The sequence below is a fragment of the Cryptosporidium sp. chipmunk genotype I genome (genome assembly GCF_004936735.1).
Source record: "Cryptosporidium sp. chipmunk genotype I strain 37763 chromosome Unknown contig_10, whole genome shotgun sequence".
NCBI classification, from domain to species: Eukaryota; Apicomplexa; class Conoidasida; order Eucoccidiorida; family Cryptosporidiidae; genus Cryptosporidium; species Cryptosporidium sp. chipmunk genotype I.
This window is the reverse complement of record NW_027125596.1, coordinates 400922-418925: the sequence shown is the minus strand read 5'-3', so window position 1 is coordinate 418925 and position 18004 is coordinate 400922. Positions and strand designations below refer to the sequence as shown.

Sequence of the window (18004 nt, the reverse complement as noted above, 5' to 3'; positions counted from 1 at the left end):
ATAATTTTCAATTGAAAATTATTTCAAAAGATTATATCAGTAAAACTAAATTTAAGTACAAATATTGAGGATTATATATATAAATATATATGTTAATTAGTTCATCGATATAAACATTAATTATATAAAATTTATATGAAATCTGATAAAAGAATTTCCCTTGTGGACTACTCGTCATCCAGCCAAAGCGAAGATGACGAAGAACATACTACAAAACAAAACAAGAAGCCAAATAAGAACATCTCAGACGAGTCACATACACAAAATATCAATGATCTTAGTGTTAGTGAAAAAACTGAACGAATTGTAAACCAAGTAAAACTTGAGCCAGAATCCAAGGATGAATCTGATAGTGATGATGATGAGGATGGAATTAATAGCTTGGCCAATATTATTAACTTACGTCGAAAGATGGAAAGCGTGATAAAAAAAGCAGTTATTGAATATCCAGTAGCTCAATACGTACAGTTTAGAAAAATTCAAGATGATCCAAATCAAAATGTGGAAGAAAATGATAAAATAAAGCTTGTAACCTCAATCTCTATATCTAATAAGGGCAATAGAATGATTTGTGGTGTGATAAATGGAGAAATTGAAATATACGATTTCAATAACTTATATGAAAATGATATGAATCCAAATAAAGTAATTTGTCCATTAGAAAATCACTCAATACAAAAAGTTGAATTCAATGAAAGTGGAAATCTTTTTCTCGCAGCATGTGGTGACTCTATATGTAGAATCTTTCAAAGTAATGGTGAATTTATTACAGGTACCGTACAAGGTGATCCATATGTTAAGTCTGTGAAATCAAATCCTGGGCATACACATATGATTCTTAACTGTAAATGGGATCCTGTGAATTATAATCGTTTCTTAACTTGCTCAATTGATAATACAATTCGTCTTTTTGATCTAAATAGTGACCCATTTGGAGTTGATGGTTACATTCCCAGTACTTTCGTGATGAAATGCTTAGATAAGAGAAACCTAAACATATCTTCTATTCAAGCCAATTCTTTGTGTGTTTCTTCCTTTGGAGAAAAGGTTGCTGCCTCCTGTAGTGATGGATCCATTCAAATATTCTCTAGAAGTGGTAATTTATATTCAGAAACTCCTTCCATTATTATTAGAGATGCGCATAGTTTTGACAAAAATGCAAATATTAGGAGTATTTCTGATATCACTTTTGTCAAATATAACCTGGATCAAGACACTTATTTAGTAAGTAGAGGAATTATTGATAAATCTATAAAGATTTGGGATATTAGAAAAACCAATAATCCTCTAAAGACTATTAATAACCTTCCAAGTGATGGAAACGAACATTCTAGACTCATTCTTTCAGAGTGTGGAACAAGTATTGTTACATCTTCAACATTTATTAAAGATAAAGCTTCGAAAAATTTCAACAATAGAAATGTTAGCAGTAATGCCAAAAGTTCTCTGATTTCATTTCAAATAGAACCCCTACTTAACTCTGCCGAAAATAAAATCCATAAACTTATCACTCTTAATAACCAGTTAATTTCCACGTTTGAATGGTCTCACGAAATTAACCAAATATTTGTCGCTCTCAATAACTCGAGTATTATTGCCTACTATGATGATAATCTTGAAAATAATCCAAGTAAAAATGGGATTCTTTCTGCTTTTGGAAAGAAAAGGAAATACCAATTCCAAGGATTTTCCAATGCCTCCCTTGAAACTTACAACATTGAGGAGCTTCCAGAAGGCTTTAAAGAGACTAAAAGCGGAGAAATTAAATTTGTTGGATCAAGTTCAAAGAAGAAATCCAAATTATACGCTCCAAAACACCCCAACTTGTCATAAATATAATCTTTATTTTCTTGATCCATTCATAGTTTTTTGTCTTCTCTTTGGATAAAAGTTCAGAATTTTGACCTCTTACTCGTACTCCCCAAATAAATCATCCGGTATCTGGTCAATTCTACCAATATCTTCATCCACTTCACTAAATGAGCACTCGTCCCCTACACTACGCATCCTTTTTTCAAGGCTTTCCCAGTCCTTTTTCCATTTGCTATCGTTTTCATCAATTATGTACGCGCTAACTTTATCCAAAATTCCACCCTCAATTCTACCAGAATCTACTTCATTATCCTCAAACTCGCTCTCCTCTTCTTCTATAAAGGTTTTGACTTTCCTTTTTTTATTGCTTTGATTCATTAATCTTATATTTTCTTTATTAACTTTAAGCTTCTTTCCTGTGACTTTCTCTGTGAATCTCTTTAATTCAACTATTTCCAGATCAGTCAATTTAAGTAATAAATCTCTTAATTCCTTTATTCTATCGAATGTGTAAGATTCAATCAAGCTTTTAATAGACCAATTGTTGTTCTCGTCTTTTTGGCAATTTAAAGATTCCATTATCTGAACAATATGTTCATCAGTACTAATTAAATCTCCTTCGTCCTTTAAATTCACCAAATAGTCACTATTGTCTTGAAATTCTTGATTAAGCAAGTACTTATCTAAAACAGCTACAACCTTATGTAGTATTTTCAAATCTCTAACTTTTCTTCTGAAATTATAAACCCCCAAACAAACTTTTGAAATGGTATCTTTTGAAAAAGTATCACTCCTATTCAAATCTTTAACTATATTTGCTTTTATATCCGTCATACCAATTACAAATTCTATGAAAATCTTACTTCTTTCTTTAAACTCTTTCAGATTAATTCTTTCAAAGTCAAGAATCCAACCCTTTATTGAAGGATCGCTCATACTATCATTTACTAATGAATCCTCTTCCAAATCATCATCAAATAAATTAATATTATTGTTATCATTGACTTTTTCAGATAAATTTGTATCATTCTTTGTTATTCCTCTATCTAAATGAACCAAAAAGTTTACATCTTTTGAAATTCTGGACTTTTTAAAGCCAAGCAAATGCAATAGCTTTGACATAGTTGATGATTCATAAACCTTTTCAAACTCCCTTCTAATTCCTAAACTATCCAATCTTTGTTGAGATAAACATAAAAATAAGTCATCCAACTCTGTTCTCTCCCAAGTATCCACATTATTATTTTTTCCAATAATTACTTTTAATTCGCTTGAAATCAAATGTAGTAACCCATTTTCTACAGGAATCTCGTCATCAATTACATTAGAGATTTCTCCTGATAACTCAGAATCCTCTATAAAATCCTGTATTGTATTCTTCAAATCATTTGTTGAATACTTCAAATTTTCAACTCCAGACTTAGAATTGTCTGAGTCATATTTATGATAACTATTATTATAAGCAATCTCTGATAATTCAAATATATCCATTTCTATATATTCCTTAAACAACTCAATGCTTTCCTTGTACTTTTCTACAGTTAATTCTTTTGGAATCATCCACAAACTGTGATCTTTTCCTGGTTCCTTTAATCCCAAAGAAGACATAATCAATTTATAATTTAAATCATCCAATAAAGAAATTGGTAAACTCGAGGGAATCTCAATGGGAATTTCCTCAATTTGGCCATCACTAAAAATTTCCTTTGTATTAAGAGATTCCTCCAGAATTTCAAGTAACTCTTTTAACACAATATTTGAATCAAAACTAAATTCTTCTTCACTAGTTTCTTCTGAGCAAATATTAATAAGGCCAACAATTCCAGATATCAAATCAGCATTAATTTTTGCTTGATTTGTATTCACCCCCTCCTCTCCTTGTTCTCGTAGATCTTCTTCATTCGATATCTTACCCAAATCCCGCAGCCTCTTCTTTACGGACCTTTCAGTTTTTATATCCGATAATAAACTTGCAATTATTGAAATACACTTTGGATTCTCCTCATACTGAGTAAACAGTGAAAGCAACTCCTCATCATCCTCCTTACTCCAATTTGATGATGCCTGCTTTTCCTTGTTAATCTTGTTTTTAACAAAGTTTCTTGCCTCAAATGTATCTTCATTTCCTGTTGTTTCCATTCTATCAATAATTGCTGCATCTATCCCTTCCTCGTAATTGGTAAAAATTGACTTAAGTCTCTCAGGATCTGCCAAACCAAGTCCTCTTGCAGAATTCTTTGAAAATAATAATTCCATAAAAATGAACTGATTCACTTTAGCTATTTCCCAAAATTGGTGTATTACATGTCTTGACAATAATACAATATCTTGTGCTCCTTTGTCAGTTTTAGAATTATTTATAAAACTCTTATCGCTTAATATTTGAGCAAAAGTTATGAAATATGATAATTGAAAGAACAACCCACAGAACAATTGCATAAAAGGCTCCTCCTGGCCATCTTCTCGTACTTTAGATAATTCATTTGGAGGACGAGTTGTAATGATTTTCCTAGCAAGTCTTGCAGTATGCCAGTTAATATTTGAATGATTAGTTGAATAATTATTCACTATAAGCATTAAATTTGAAACAACCCTTCCGTCGCAATAATCACACATCATTTCATCTAAGCTCATTAACTTGGTTTTTTCAGTATAATAAATTTCATTAAATCCCAAAAGCCCTTCATCTTGATCATGATATTCCTCTTCATTATAATCTTTCATATCTGTTGGTCTGTCCCTTCTTCTTCTTCTAGTACTTACCAAGGTTTCTCCACCAAGCTTACTAAATAGCTTAATCAATCGATTTGACACCTCAATTGCATATAAGAATAACTCTGGATGATGAGAAGTTTTTGTATAGTGTTTCAATATCCAAGATAAACAATTAATTACATCTAATTTAATGATGAAAGCTATCAAAGATACTCCCAAATCTCTTATTGTTTCTTCTTCAGAATTTGATACTAAATGTATAATCTTTAATTGTTCATTTAAACAACGTATTGCAATCCTAGCAACTTTATGAGATTTATTCTTTAATAACCTCTCTCTAGCATGTAGTTTTATGGTTGAATAAATGAAATCTATTGCCATGTTTTCCTTTGTGTCCAAAAGATATTTTGTCTCAATCAATAATCTAGTTAATTCTTCTTTGATGACCTGTTTATCTTTTTCATTTTTTGTAACTTCAAAGAATACAGTTCTCTTGTAAGCAAGCACCCAAGTCATTAGACTGATTAATCTGGAAATGTCCCATAATGTATGTTTTTCACTTCCACTTCTAAGTATTAGAAATATTTTTTCAATTAAAATGGGAAGCTTTGACTTGAAAAAATTTTCCAAGAACTCCCCCAATGTTTGTACTGTCTCATCATAACTTTGCGATTTAACTCCATCAACATTTGCCATAGTTCCTTCTATTGTTGGATAACCATACATCTCAAGACAATGAATATTTCCTCCAGCTGACTGCATTGCTCCAATGAATATATCTATATATTCATACATTTCATCTACATCAAAATCATGTCTATATTTACTCACTCTTTGTGATGAAACACGCTTAGAATTGACTACCTGACCTGTAGTTCCACCATTTTTTTCCTTGATCCTTCTTCTAGCTAATTCTGGATTAAATCTTGAATGTCTATTCATTAATGAGTTAGAAGTAAAGCCACTTGAACTACTTTTTTTTATCAGTTTCATCTTTTCAATTAAGGAATTCTTTAATATTTCATTTTCTGTTAACTTTTTCTTTAACCCAAAAAGCTCATTAACAAAATCAATCGGCTGGATATTACAGACCAAACCATAAATATACTCTAATATTCTCCATGGAGCTACAGAATCAGAGCTATCAATAACAGAATAGCCACTTTGATCGCTCAATAAGCTTTCGCTGTCATCTTGAATAATTTCAAGTACTCCACTCTGAGCCAACTTACTAACTAAGAGCAAATGAACTGATCTTACTCCAAAATTAGCTAAAGACTCAGTGACTACTTGATCTTGAATCTTTAAAGCTTGTATCAACAATCCTTTAATCATTCCAATTCTACTTTTATATTGCTTACATCTCTTTTCAGCTCTTTCATTAATCATAATGATTTCATCTCTTAAATTACGGATAATCTCAAGCCTTTCCAATCTCTCCATTCTATTTCCGTTACTTTCATCTGCTTCATCGTTTTTTTCGACCAAATTTCCGGATTCATTTTTATGAACTTCTTTGTCTCCCTCTTCTTTTTGCTCATTATCTTGCTCCTTCAAAAAAGCTATTTGCTCTTCTCTATTCCTAAGATCTTCATAATCCTCCTTCAAAAAACCATGATTTTGAATGAAGTCTTTAAGCTTTTTATATAGTATTACAATTTCTTGCCAAAACGAAGTTGAACATAGTGAAAACTTTACTTTTTGCATATTTTTCAAATATGCCCTACATTTCATTGACTTTGAATGAAAAGATCTCCAGCTCTCATCTGGAGGAATTGTTAGCCAAAACAATACTTGAATGATCAAACTTTGTATTTCTATATTATCAATTGACATATTCCAGAGTGGAATTAATTTTGTATTCACCACATTCCATTCACATAACATTGTTACGGCATATCTTTCAGAATCTGCTCCACCTTCAATTTCTCTTTTTAGAAGCTTAATTATATCTCTCAGATCATCAATAGCGTCAACACCAACTACCCATGCCTGCTTTGAGCCACTGCCTTTTTCAATTTTAGATATACTTTTCCTTCCCCCAAAATTCAGTTGATCTGGAGCGTTATCTCGATTTACTTCAGAAATTTCAATAGACTCATCAGCCAAAGGCTCAATTAAAGAATTAATGTAATGAAGTAACTCAATTCCTATGGACTCTTTGTCCTTAGAATAAGATTCCTCCATTCTTTATTCGTATTTCCCAATTAATAATTAACTTTTTTTCTACTATCTTAATTTCTAAATTATATTCCTATTTATCTTTCAATAAAGCTAAATATATTTAACTGCTCAAAATTAATTAATTGGTAGTTTAATTTTCGAATTTATTTTATCTTGCTCTAATAACTTAAAATTTTTTAAGGGAAAAAAAACTTATCCAATTATCAATAGCAATCCAAGCTATATTAAAAGCAATAAATAATCAATCTAGACTCAATCTTCATAGAATCAAACCCTCTCTTCTTTGATATTTATATTGTTATTTTATCAAACTAATAATACTTCTGTATTAGCACTTTCCTCCTTTAATCTGCCCCACATATTACCGCCAAAAGTGCAACATTACTCTCCACGTAACAAATTGCATGTATTTCATGCAATCAACAAAACTCTATACCGTGTTCACGTCAAATAGTATATTATTTAATGTGGAAAATTTAAAATAAATAACACAATTTAAGTCAAAAAAAGACGAATGGTAGTAAATTAAGGTAGGTAATTTTATAATAAAACAATAAGCAAGAAATATATTGTTAATGAAGTAAATAAGAATGGTAGATATTACTTTTTTGAAGAAAAAGAAATTATGAAAGCTCCCTTAAAATTTCAGTAAAGTGAAATTTTGGTTTCAAGAGCTAAATCATTCCATCGTCAACACTATTGACAGCAGCCTCAATTTCTTCCTGCGAAAGTCTTCTGGACTCTTCATCGTCATCGTCTTCGTTGTTAATAGGCATGTTCTGTGGATATTCCATAGCTTTGATAGCATTACTTCTAAGTAGAAGACTAAAAGCGATACGGGAATGGAGACTATTTAGCATTGATTCTGAGCCATAAGTTTCACATTTATGCTGGCTCTCTACACATTTAATATCGTCATTAATCTTTGCATCAACAACCTTATCTAAAATGGCTTTAGATACGACTCCTTCAACATCATGGGAATTATCCCAGCCAAAATGTTCTGCAATATCATCCAGATATATTCGATTATAAGATGAGCATATAGTCTTAAGTCCAGATCTAATTACATTATGGGCTAGCCTTTTAATCAATGAAAGGGTGCAATCACGCTCATATATTTGGCCTCTCTTTTGGAGATTCAAATCAAACTCTTTCATGTCACCAGATCTAACTGCTTTTACAAGCTCAAGATATGGGGCTAATCCTTTTCTTAAATCAGGTGAATTAAAAATAGAACGATCCGGGACTTCACCCATAAGCATTTGAACTACAACTGCAAACTTCTGAGCAGAAAGAGTAAAGTTAAGTGACCCTCTTCCTTTAGTCTGAGGAGTTTTTCTGAGAGATTGTGTAAAACTATTAAAGGCCAATTGATAATCAAGTTGAGCAGAATAGATTCTTCCTGAGTAATAAAGATATCTTGCCTGGTGTATTCCGGATGAAAGATTCTCTGGATAAACCATCTTTTCCAATGCTTTCAACCCCAAATCATATCTTTTAGTCAAAACATAGTTTCTAAGAATCAAGTTAATACATGCTGCCTGAGTAACATTATTGTGACTTAATACAGAATTTCTGTAACTCTCCAAAACCTCATTCCTAATATTTGTAAATTCTCCACAAATTTCGTGGATTCTTGAATAAAAATATAACACCTTTGAAATTAGTTGATCCATTGTCTGGCTTGTACTTCTTCTACAATAGTCAAACAAAATCTTGGAAAACTCTAAACACTCCTGAAAATTACTTCTTCTTAATTCCAAAGACTTCTCCTTTTTAACGATATAATTCTCTGCTCTAACACTGTACATTCTTATAAGGACTAAAAGTCCTAAAAGTGTAATACATTCTTTTAAACAAGGTCTCATTGAATTCCAATCTATCTTTTCCGCCATTCTAACTGTCTTCTTGCTTTCTGATTCAGCATCGTTCTCCGGCTTATCCTTCATCTCTACGTCATTCTCGCTCTTTAAAAACTCCAAATCTAAATTTGATCTTAGTGATCTCAATATCGGAATATTCATTTCTTCTGATTCTTCAGTATTTATCATCTTCTCAAAACCACCCAAAACCTCCAATACATATTTCCTCTTTAAGCTACTCCTACTCAAACTACATAATCTTAAAGCACGCCCAATTAATCTTTGATCCGCTGATTCAACACCTCTTTTAATCAAATCCATCGATGAGATTAACTCAAGAGCAAACTTATCAACAGTTGCAGTATTCCCCACATTTTGCTTTTTTGCAGCTTCTTGAGTGCTATCTAAATTATTTTGGCTATTCTCCTTCTCCATATTTACCCTCACCTTCCTGCCAATCACAAATAATTATTAATCACTTAAATTTTTAAAGTTCAACTTCTCGAGTATTTCCTTATGACTAAAAAAGATACACAAGGCCCTCTACTATTTATATATGTTTATCTTAAATTCTCTTTTCCTCAAAGCTACCCACAAATTTCTTGCTTATTTTTATATCTGCTACAAGGAAAAGAAATAACTATGAGGGGTATTTAATAATCTTATACATTCCATGCTGGCGCCAAAACTTGCCAAAATTTAATTATTTAGTAATTATTTTACATGGAAAAATATTCCAAGTAAATCATAAATTTGTTTTTCTTGTACCTTCTTTATTGTTTTATTCTCATAACATATCAATACTCCTGATATGTCTGTTTTTAAAAGTGAACATAGATTAATCTCATATCCCTTTATTCTGTGGTTGAATTACTTGTTACTTAATAGTTAAAATAGAAGCTAAGATGAAGTTTAAAAAATACAGTAAAGCTTGTTTATTTGGGTTTGCCGATATTACTGTCTATTAAGATCAAAAAACTATTAATGTTTTAAGGAAGCATCAAAGCAGAGAACAGGGCTAGTTATAAGGTCAAAGACATATATGTTCTACGGAATAGCTATAAATGACAACCAGACAGCTATTAAGTAAACCACAGCAGTGAAAAAACAAAAACAAAAAATAAAGAGGCTCATATCAACCACTTCATTATCCTTAAAGACAAAAAAGAACATACTTTCCTTTTAAAAGTGATTAAATAATCCTTGAATAGAAGATCTAATCAAAATCTAATTGCTAAGTCCTGATAAATCTATACATATATGTTAAAATCTTTAAACCTTTACTACTCGCTATCCAATATAAATATAAAAACCAGGTGAAACCACGTGATTATACCCTCATCCAATCAACTTTACATATACTGTATACAAAATACCATCATCATTAGCTTTGTTCTTTTGGTCAAAGTCTCTCTTCCATCTATCTATCATATTCCCTATTCTTCCTCTTTTTCAAAAACTCAAAACAGACTCTACGCAATAAACATTTTAGACCAGTAAACCGTACTTTAACGACGACTCAACAATATTACAGACCTGAAGCCTAATTCAGAATCCAACTCAATATAAAATCCTAATTTACTTATATTTGTGGAATCCAATTGCTTCTGCTCTTTCACGGAAGCATTGTCTGCAAATGTTCAGTGAATACTTTCTAATTAAGCCATGATGATTGTAACAGACACGGCAACATCTGCTGCCTTGACCGTAAGTCTTTGGATGAGAATTGTAAACCTTGCTGTAGCCCATTCTTAAATTAACGTAAGTTTTGTTTTAACTAATTAAAACTCCCTTGTGACATTTACTCCTTTTTTCACAAAATATATACCTTTTATTATTACCGCCGTTTTATTCTTTATATGAATTTATATTTATATTATACATTTTTTATCTTTATACTTTTAAACTTTAAGTTATTTAATACTCCTTTATTCATTCATTTTGACTGAATTCCGTCTCAAACTCGTGTCTTAAAAATTACCGCCTAAACTTATATACGGTATTATATTAAAAGCAATATTAGAAAAACGGTGTAATATTATTATTAATAAAAATTCATAAACATTTCTGTGAAAATGGAGGAGAAAAAAAGAATTACCATCAAGTATAACTTATTTCACTCTTTTAATAAATATTGTTTAAATTAGATTAAAAAATAAATAAATAACTATAGCGCTACTTTCAATTATTATTTTTTTTTTCATGTAATTTTTAAAATTTTATTTCTTTCCCCACTTTTTATTAATCTGCAACTGGCCTCCCATATTCTCATCCATCGTCACCCCCCATTCTGCATCCAACACTAAACATTATTCTTGAAAGAATTAATCCAATTTTCTTTTAATCTAAGATAATTTAGAAAAAAAAAATTTCTTTATTTTAAACAATTATGTTCAGGTTTTTTCTACTTATTAGTAGACAAGGAAAAACCAGATTAGAAAAATGGTATTCATCATACCAACAGTCTGAACGTAAAAGATTTATCAAAGAAGTTACTCAAATGATCATTAATAGACAAGGTAAATTATGCAATTTCATTGATTGGAAAGGACACACACTTGTTGTTAAAAGATATGCAAGTCTTTATTTTGTTGCTTGTATTGATAAAAATGACAATGAACTTCTTGCTCTTGAAATTATACATCATTATGTTGAAGTTCTTGATCGATATTTTGGAAATGTTTGTGAACTTGATCTTATATTCAATTTTCATAAAGCTTATTTTATTCTGGATGAAATTATTCTTGCTGGTGAAATTGAAGAAAGTAGTAAAAAGGCTGCATTGAGAGTTATTTCTACACAAGATTCTATGATGGATGAAAATAAAGATCATGGTAATATTTTATTAAATGGAAGTTCTGGTGGTGTTAGTATTTCCACCCCTAATATTGCTTTATCAGCTGTTAATGCTGCTAAAAGAGCTGGTGCTCTATTTTAATCATCTTTTATATTCTTGATGTATCATATAAATTAAATAATACCAAATGTTCAATAACTTCTGTTCTTATATCTCCCTCACTCCATAATGATCCTGATAATTTACGTACTATACCTTTAGCTATACACATTGATAAAGTTTCAATATATCCAGGAAATGATAAAGATTTTGAATATTTATAAGTAACTGGTAATTCTTTTGGTAAATATTCTTCTCTTGATGATAATACTTTCTCTACAATATTATGCATTTCATTACCACTTATATGACCAGGTATTATACCAATATTTGTTAAAAATTCATATAATTGTAAAGGTTTAATATAATCAAATTCTGTTACATAGTAATTTTTTAATATATCATCATCATTTGATATTCTTTTAAATTCTATTAATTCACGTGTTATGTCAAATTCAAATCCTTTCATACTTTTTGATGCTAATTTTATGAATATTGCTGATGCTATATTCATTTTTAATTGTGATACAACAATCTTTAAACAATTATTAATTTTACATTCAACTTTCTCATGTGTTGTTTGATTTCTTAAGTAACTTTTCTTATTTTCTATTAAATCTTTATTTGAATCGTCTTTTGAAGTTAATTTAGGATTAATACTTGCTGCTCCTCCATCTTTTAAATCAATAATATCTATTCCACGTAATAATTCATCTTGTTCTGTTGATAATACTTTTGAAAATGGTAACATTAACATTGTTGAGAAATCCTCATTTCCATAAACTTGTTTATATAATGGTATTAAATGTAATTCACAAAAATGTCTAAATGCTGTTACTCTATTTAAATCTTTAATATTATCTTGTGTTACTGCTACCCCTGATTGTATTACATGATTTGTATAATTTCCTAATAATTCTGTATTATTTGTATTTTCATTTGAATTTTTATTATTATTTTGAATACATTGATCATCATTTGTTTTATTTTGTGAATTACTTAAATTTTTATTAAATCCTTTAATATCATCATTTTCTATATTAATAATTAATTTATCCCCAATATTACTATTTGATGTATTATTTTCCCAAACTGAATAATCAACTTTTCCTGTATAATCATTAATATTTTTATATATTCTTAATAATGCATTTTGACCTAAAGTTGATTGTCTTAATACATCAAAACGTATTAATGCATTAATATATGCTAATTCTCTTAATAAAGGTATCCATAATTCTTGTGTTATTACTCTAACATTTCTATTAGCATAATTAATATTACTTGTTGTTCTTTCCATACTATATTTATTAAATAATCCTTGTATAGTTTTTTCTGATTTAATTAATTCTGGTGATAAATTTAATGAAATAACTAATCTTATAAATCCATTTCTTGTTATGCCCATAGCTTTTCTATACATACTTAAACTTGGATCATCTGATGTAACAAGTGGTGATCCTACTGTCCATTTACTAATTGATTTGTAATTTTCTCTATTTAAAGATTTAATATTTGAGTTATAATTATTAGAATGATCAATTGATAATGTTGAATTATCATTAATATTATTATTTAACATATTAACTAAATTATGATTACTATTATTATTCATATTTTCTTCTATTTCTTGATTATTAGCATAATTATTAGTATTATTTCTATTAATTGAATAATAATTTCCATTATCACTCTTATGTACTAAATCACCATATATACTCATTTGAGTTTCATTATTTTTCCATCTTGTATTTGCAAAATATGAAAATAATTCCCTCAAACAAATTGATATTCTTGGACATTGTTTTAATATCTTAACAAAACATTTTAAGTCCCATTCCATTAAAGGTTTCCAGTACATTTTCATGACTTGAATTGCATAATCATTATGATTATGATCAATAATAGAAAAGTATTTGTTAAAATTACTTTTAATACTATTATTATGAATATTATTAATCAAATCATTTCCAGAATTATTTTCATCATTACCCAAAACTCTATCCAATATTAATGGACCAATAATTGTATCTGTGAATGATAATGAATCTTCAGTTTGTACACCTGTACTTGGATTAAAATTAAGCTTTCTTAAAACATCAACTTTGATTTTATCAATTTCATCATCTAAATGATCTTCTTCCATTTTAATGGCTTCATTATAATTTGATAAAATCATTTCCAATGCCTTCTCTCTACTTGCTACCATCTCATCCATCTTTGCTAATACTTCACTTTTTCTTTGTAAACTCTCACGTATATTTGTTAATTGTTGTTCTTCTATTAAACATCTATTAACTAAATCAAATTGGTTAGCTAAATTCCCACGTCCTAATGATCTTAATTCATCAGCAATTAATTGATATAATTCCATCAATTCTTCTAATGAATTCAATTTATTTGTCTCCAATAATGATACTAAACGTATTAATTCTCTTGTTCTTTGTTGTTGAAATTTATTATATTCAACCTCTAAACTATGGCATAATGGTTCCAAATTATTTTCTTTTAATACTCTATATGATGACAAATCAGAATCTACTCTTTGCCTTCTAATCATTTGACTCTGTAATCTTTTTAACAAAAATCTTCCAAATGTTAAGATCAAATTCTCTCTATCATTATTATCCCTTATAATTTGTTCTAAACGCTGCTTATTCTTTTGCAACAATGTCCATTGATCTTGTTCATTCGAAATCTTTCCAACCCTATCCATAATTTGTTCCTGTTCTGTTGGACTTCTTTCTAACTCTTCTAATATTACCTTAAAATCATGCAAATACTTCTTTTCTAACTCTTTCATCAATTTTATTGCTCCTTCAAAATCATCAGATTCTAATAACTTTTCAAACTTTCTTTCAGTACCATCAGAAGAATTTAAATCTACAATTCTATACCAATTTCGTATTTCCACCAAATTTTCTATAAATGGAGTAAATGGAGATCCATAAATTGGTCTATTATTCAAATAAACACTAATTTCTAAATCACAAATGTTTGAAATAATAATTTCTTCTGAATCCAAAAATTTCTCATCATTATATTCAAAATTGGTCATATGCTGAATTTTTCTTGTATTAAATAATCCTCCAAGCTCCTCACTATTAAAATCAATCTTAGAATTAGTTACCCTGGTATTTATCCCCAGTGCTTGTTCTATTGCTCTTGTTGTTGTTGTTGTTGTTGTTGTTGTTGTTGGATTAGAACATGGATAATTTCTTAACTGGTTTGAATTATTTTTCTTACAACATATTGAATTAATCTTATCTATAATTTTCTGATCAAAATTCTGTATTGTTCTTTCCAAATGAATTGTATAATAAACTACATAAGAACCATCCCAATTATCATAAATTGCGTGAATTTTTCCAATGCTAGAATTACATTTAACCTTTAATTGGTGTCCTCCAGTAGAAATACGATTTCCAAACTCATCACATAATATTACAATAAAGGAATTGATGTACTTTGGAACTTTACCCTTACATGCTTTAATAGCTTCAATATCTATCATGTAATTAACTGATGGACATGCCTTGCATTTGACAGTTCCCTCACCAATAGTTGAAGATGCTTTTGCCTCTGGAACTGACGGAGTAATAATAACGTCATATGGAGATCCTGCAATAGGAAGTCCATCCATTGTAACTCTCAATAAATATTGACCAGATCTCTCACACCTCATCCTACAGTTATATACGCCATAATAAGACTCTACGGAACACCATTCTATTGGTACATCAATTTCATCAACACCAACTTTGCATACTTCTTTTTCATCAACATTGATTAATGCATCATTATTTGGATTTTTATATTCTAATCCATAAGGTTCAGCTGTAAATGTATATCTTATATATCCAACAGACCTTAAACGAATATGAATTTTGCTTTTCCCAACAGATGATTTATTCCCATCCTCATCCCTAGATTGAATAGTAAAAGTGATCCATTCTCCAGCAACACCGGGTCTTATTCCTGATCCTAGCAAAGTACTCATGTGAGGTACATAAGGCTTAAAAGATTTTATATCCTGATTAAATCTTTTCAAATCGCCTTCAATATACTCTTGATCTAACTCTTCGGTTGTATTAATTCTTGTATCAACAAGGTACTTTTCATTATTAAAGTTTTCATCATTATCAGTATCAATATTAACTTTTTTGTTATCTGAATAATCTTCAATAGGTATTACTGGCTTTTCTTCATTTATTGTAGAATTCATTTGATAAATTGCTTCATCAAATAGATTTTGGAATTTCTGAGAATTAATCAATTCATCATTTTTATCATTGACAGAGTATCCTACCCATACACCATATGGACCTAAAGTTGGAGCAGAATAATGATCAGGCATTTTAGTTTGATAGTCATGCAATATGTTATATACAATTCCCTTTTGAGGACGAAGATTTAGGTAAGAATATTCTTTTCTGGATAAAAAACAGGATTTATCTGGCCAAACATTAACTTTACATTTTAAAGTTCCAGAAAACCTTCCTCTTGTCTCAAATTCTTTAAGAACACTTTCAACACTTGAATCAATCCTATCCAAATCATAATATTTATCATAATCTGAAGTTGCTGGGTCAAAATTCCTCATGGAAATAGGATTTCGAATACAGGAAAATGGTTTTCCATTTAATAACATATATATATATATATCTGGCTCACTACCAGGAACTGGAGTCAATAATACCCTTCCAGAGAATAGACATCTCATTCTCATGTTTTTTTCTTTTATTGTATCGATATCCTTAAATTCAATGTTTTCCGGTAGGCCATTAATTTGTACACATCTATATGGGAATAACTCAAGTGCGTTACCTCCTTCATGCAAAATTCTTCTTTCATGCTTCCATACTACACAAATGTGAACCTTTGAATGTGCTATATCCCATATATCAATGTCACTCCAAGCTGGAACATTGTCTAAAAGAATTACATCTACATAGCAAAGACTTGCTAAGAAAAACTGATCCTTTAGATCTTGACGATGATAAACGCTGACTAGAGGCTTTAATGCTCCTTCAGTCCTTATTGGATATGATATGAATGTTCTAAGTTGTACCTGAATAATTCCAAAATCACTATCATATTTTTCATCTGAGACTTGGTTATTTAAATTATTTAATCTTGAATTAGAAATGCTGATTTTAAACTTTTCAATTTCAGTCATTAATGAATTAATAAATGACGACTTTGCTTCCTCTTCTTTCATGTTGTTTTCATCCAATATTTGTTTACGATAATCTCTAACCAAGGACATTAGTTGATAGTGAGGGAGAAGCTTTAATGGGAATACTCTTCCGGATGTATAGCTTCTAATCCAATCTTCCTTTGTTAGTACTGCTGTTCCAATCCAGCTAATTGGATCAGAATTCTCCAAATTATATTTTCCATCTCCAATTGCATTGATTGGCCTTCTCCACTTTGAAGCTGGTCTAAATACTCTGGAGTTCTGTGAAGTTTCCGAGATATACCCCAATGAAACAAAAATTGGTATAGGGTCTTTAGACTCTTCATCAGAAGATAAGAGGCGATCAGCTTCATCCAACTTAGGCTTGTAAACGCAATACTTTCCATCATAAATTTTATTAGTGTTGTAATGCTTGTGGGGGAATTCAACACTGAACTTTAATGCATCTTCAAATTTGGCATTTCCAATACATCTTTCAATTGGTTTTTCGGAGCTAGAGATTTCCTCACTCTCAGAATAATCGGAAACTGTGTTAATCTCTTTGTTGTGAACGTACTTTACATTCGCGACATTCAGTGCATGAATGTATGTAGTAAAATCGCATTCTAGAGATCTTAACTTTCCGGGCTTTGTACAAGGTCTTGCAACAGCTACCCCAGTACACCTTCTTCCCAAAATTGGATCCCACCTAATACCCTGTTGAAGTCCAAATATCTCTGAAGGGTCTTCATATGGTAGCCATAACACACATATACAATTTACCGTATTACTTGTAGTATTATCTTCATTTGGAAGTTCAAATTCTCGAACACCTGAAATATAAAGCTAACAAAAAAGTAAGAATTAAATATTTTTATTTGAGTAGGTCTGTATGCAAAAAATGAGCTAAGAAATTGTTTATTTTGTTAAACAATTGCAGGAGCACTTCATATATTTTTACTCATTTATAAACCTACCTCAACTCCCAAATTGGCGATCGCGAGATTCAACGTCATAGTCCCATATCCAGAAAACTATTTCCTTCTGATTAGCGTTTTGATTACTCCTATTTTCCCAATTACTTTTTCTTAACAATTAACTGTTATTAAATTGCATTACATGCACAATATTAGACCATCCACAAACGATTCCCGCCAAAATCTTATGGCGGGTTGATGACCGGTATTAGAAAATTGAATAAATGCATACAAATTTTGATAGTGCAGCGACTATGTACGGTAAGGACATTCAAAAAATTTTAAAATGACAACAATGAGATTTCAGAATTAATTATATTTTTATTCTAGAGCTATAAAGCTATTTCGTGTAATTCAACAACAAAATTCATTGCAA

At 30.0% G+C, this 18004-nt stretch overlaps 6 protein-coding genes across 6 annotated transcripts; 2 read left to right on the top strand and 4 right to left on the bottom strand.

The window, feature by feature from the left end:
• Window positions 1–135: 135 nt before the first annotated feature.
• Window positions 136–1833, top strand: ELE39_000163 (uncharacterized protein; the record flags this gene model as incomplete). The annotated part of the gene is made up of 1 exon (XM_067343187.1): window positions 136–1833. The coding sequence occupies one exon, from the start codon at window positions 136–138 to the stop codon at window positions 1831–1833; it is 1698 nt and encodes a 565-aa protein (XP_067201121.1).
• Window positions 1834–1908: 75 nt separating this feature from the next.
• On the bottom strand, window positions 1909–6714 carry ELE39_000162 (SANT domain containing; the record flags this gene model as incomplete). The annotated part of the gene is made up of 1 exon (XM_067343186.1): window positions 1909–6714. The coding sequence occupies one exon, from the start codon at window positions 6712–6714 to the stop codon at window positions 1909–1911; it is 4806 nt and encodes a 1601-aa protein (XP_067201120.1).
• Window positions 6715–7385: 671 nt separating this feature from the next.
• ELE39_000161 (26S proteasomal subunit S3 PINT domain containing) lies at window positions 7386–9011 on the bottom strand (the record flags this gene model as incomplete). The annotated part of the gene is made up of 1 exon (XM_067343185.1): window positions 7386–9011. The coding sequence occupies one exon, from the start codon at window positions 9009–9011 to the stop codon at window positions 7386–7388; it is 1626 nt and encodes a 541-aa protein (XP_067201119.1).
• A 903-nt stretch (window positions 9012–9914) lies between these two features.
• ELE39_000160 (ribosomal S29) lies at window positions 9915–10325 on the bottom strand (the record flags this gene model as incomplete). Its single annotated transcript, XM_067343184.1, has 3 exons — window positions 9915–10023; window positions 10084–10119; window positions 10159–10325. The coding sequence occupies 3 exons, from the start codon at window positions 10323–10325 to the stop codon at window positions 9915–9917; spliced, it is 312 nt and encodes a 103-aa protein (XP_067201118.1).
• A 640-nt stretch (window positions 10326–10965) lies between these two features.
• On the top strand, window positions 10966–11514 carry ELE39_000159 (Aps1p AP17 like clathrin adaptor; the record flags this gene model as incomplete). Its single annotated transcript, XM_067343183.1, has 1 exon — window positions 10966–11514. The coding sequence occupies one exon, from the start codon at window positions 10966–10968 to the stop codon at window positions 11512–11514; it is 549 nt and encodes a 182-aa protein (XP_067201117.1).
• Window positions 11515–11521: 7 nt separating this feature from the next.
• ELE39_000158 (apicomplexan specific coiled coil) lies at window positions 11522–17667 on the bottom strand (the record flags this gene model as incomplete). Its single annotated transcript, XM_067343182.1, has 2 exons — window positions 11522–17497; window positions 17629–17667. The coding sequence occupies 2 exons, from the start codon at window positions 17665–17667 to the stop codon at window positions 11522–11524; spliced, it is 6015 nt and encodes a 2004-aa protein (XP_067201116.1).
• Window positions 17668–18004: the final 337 nt, after the last annotated feature.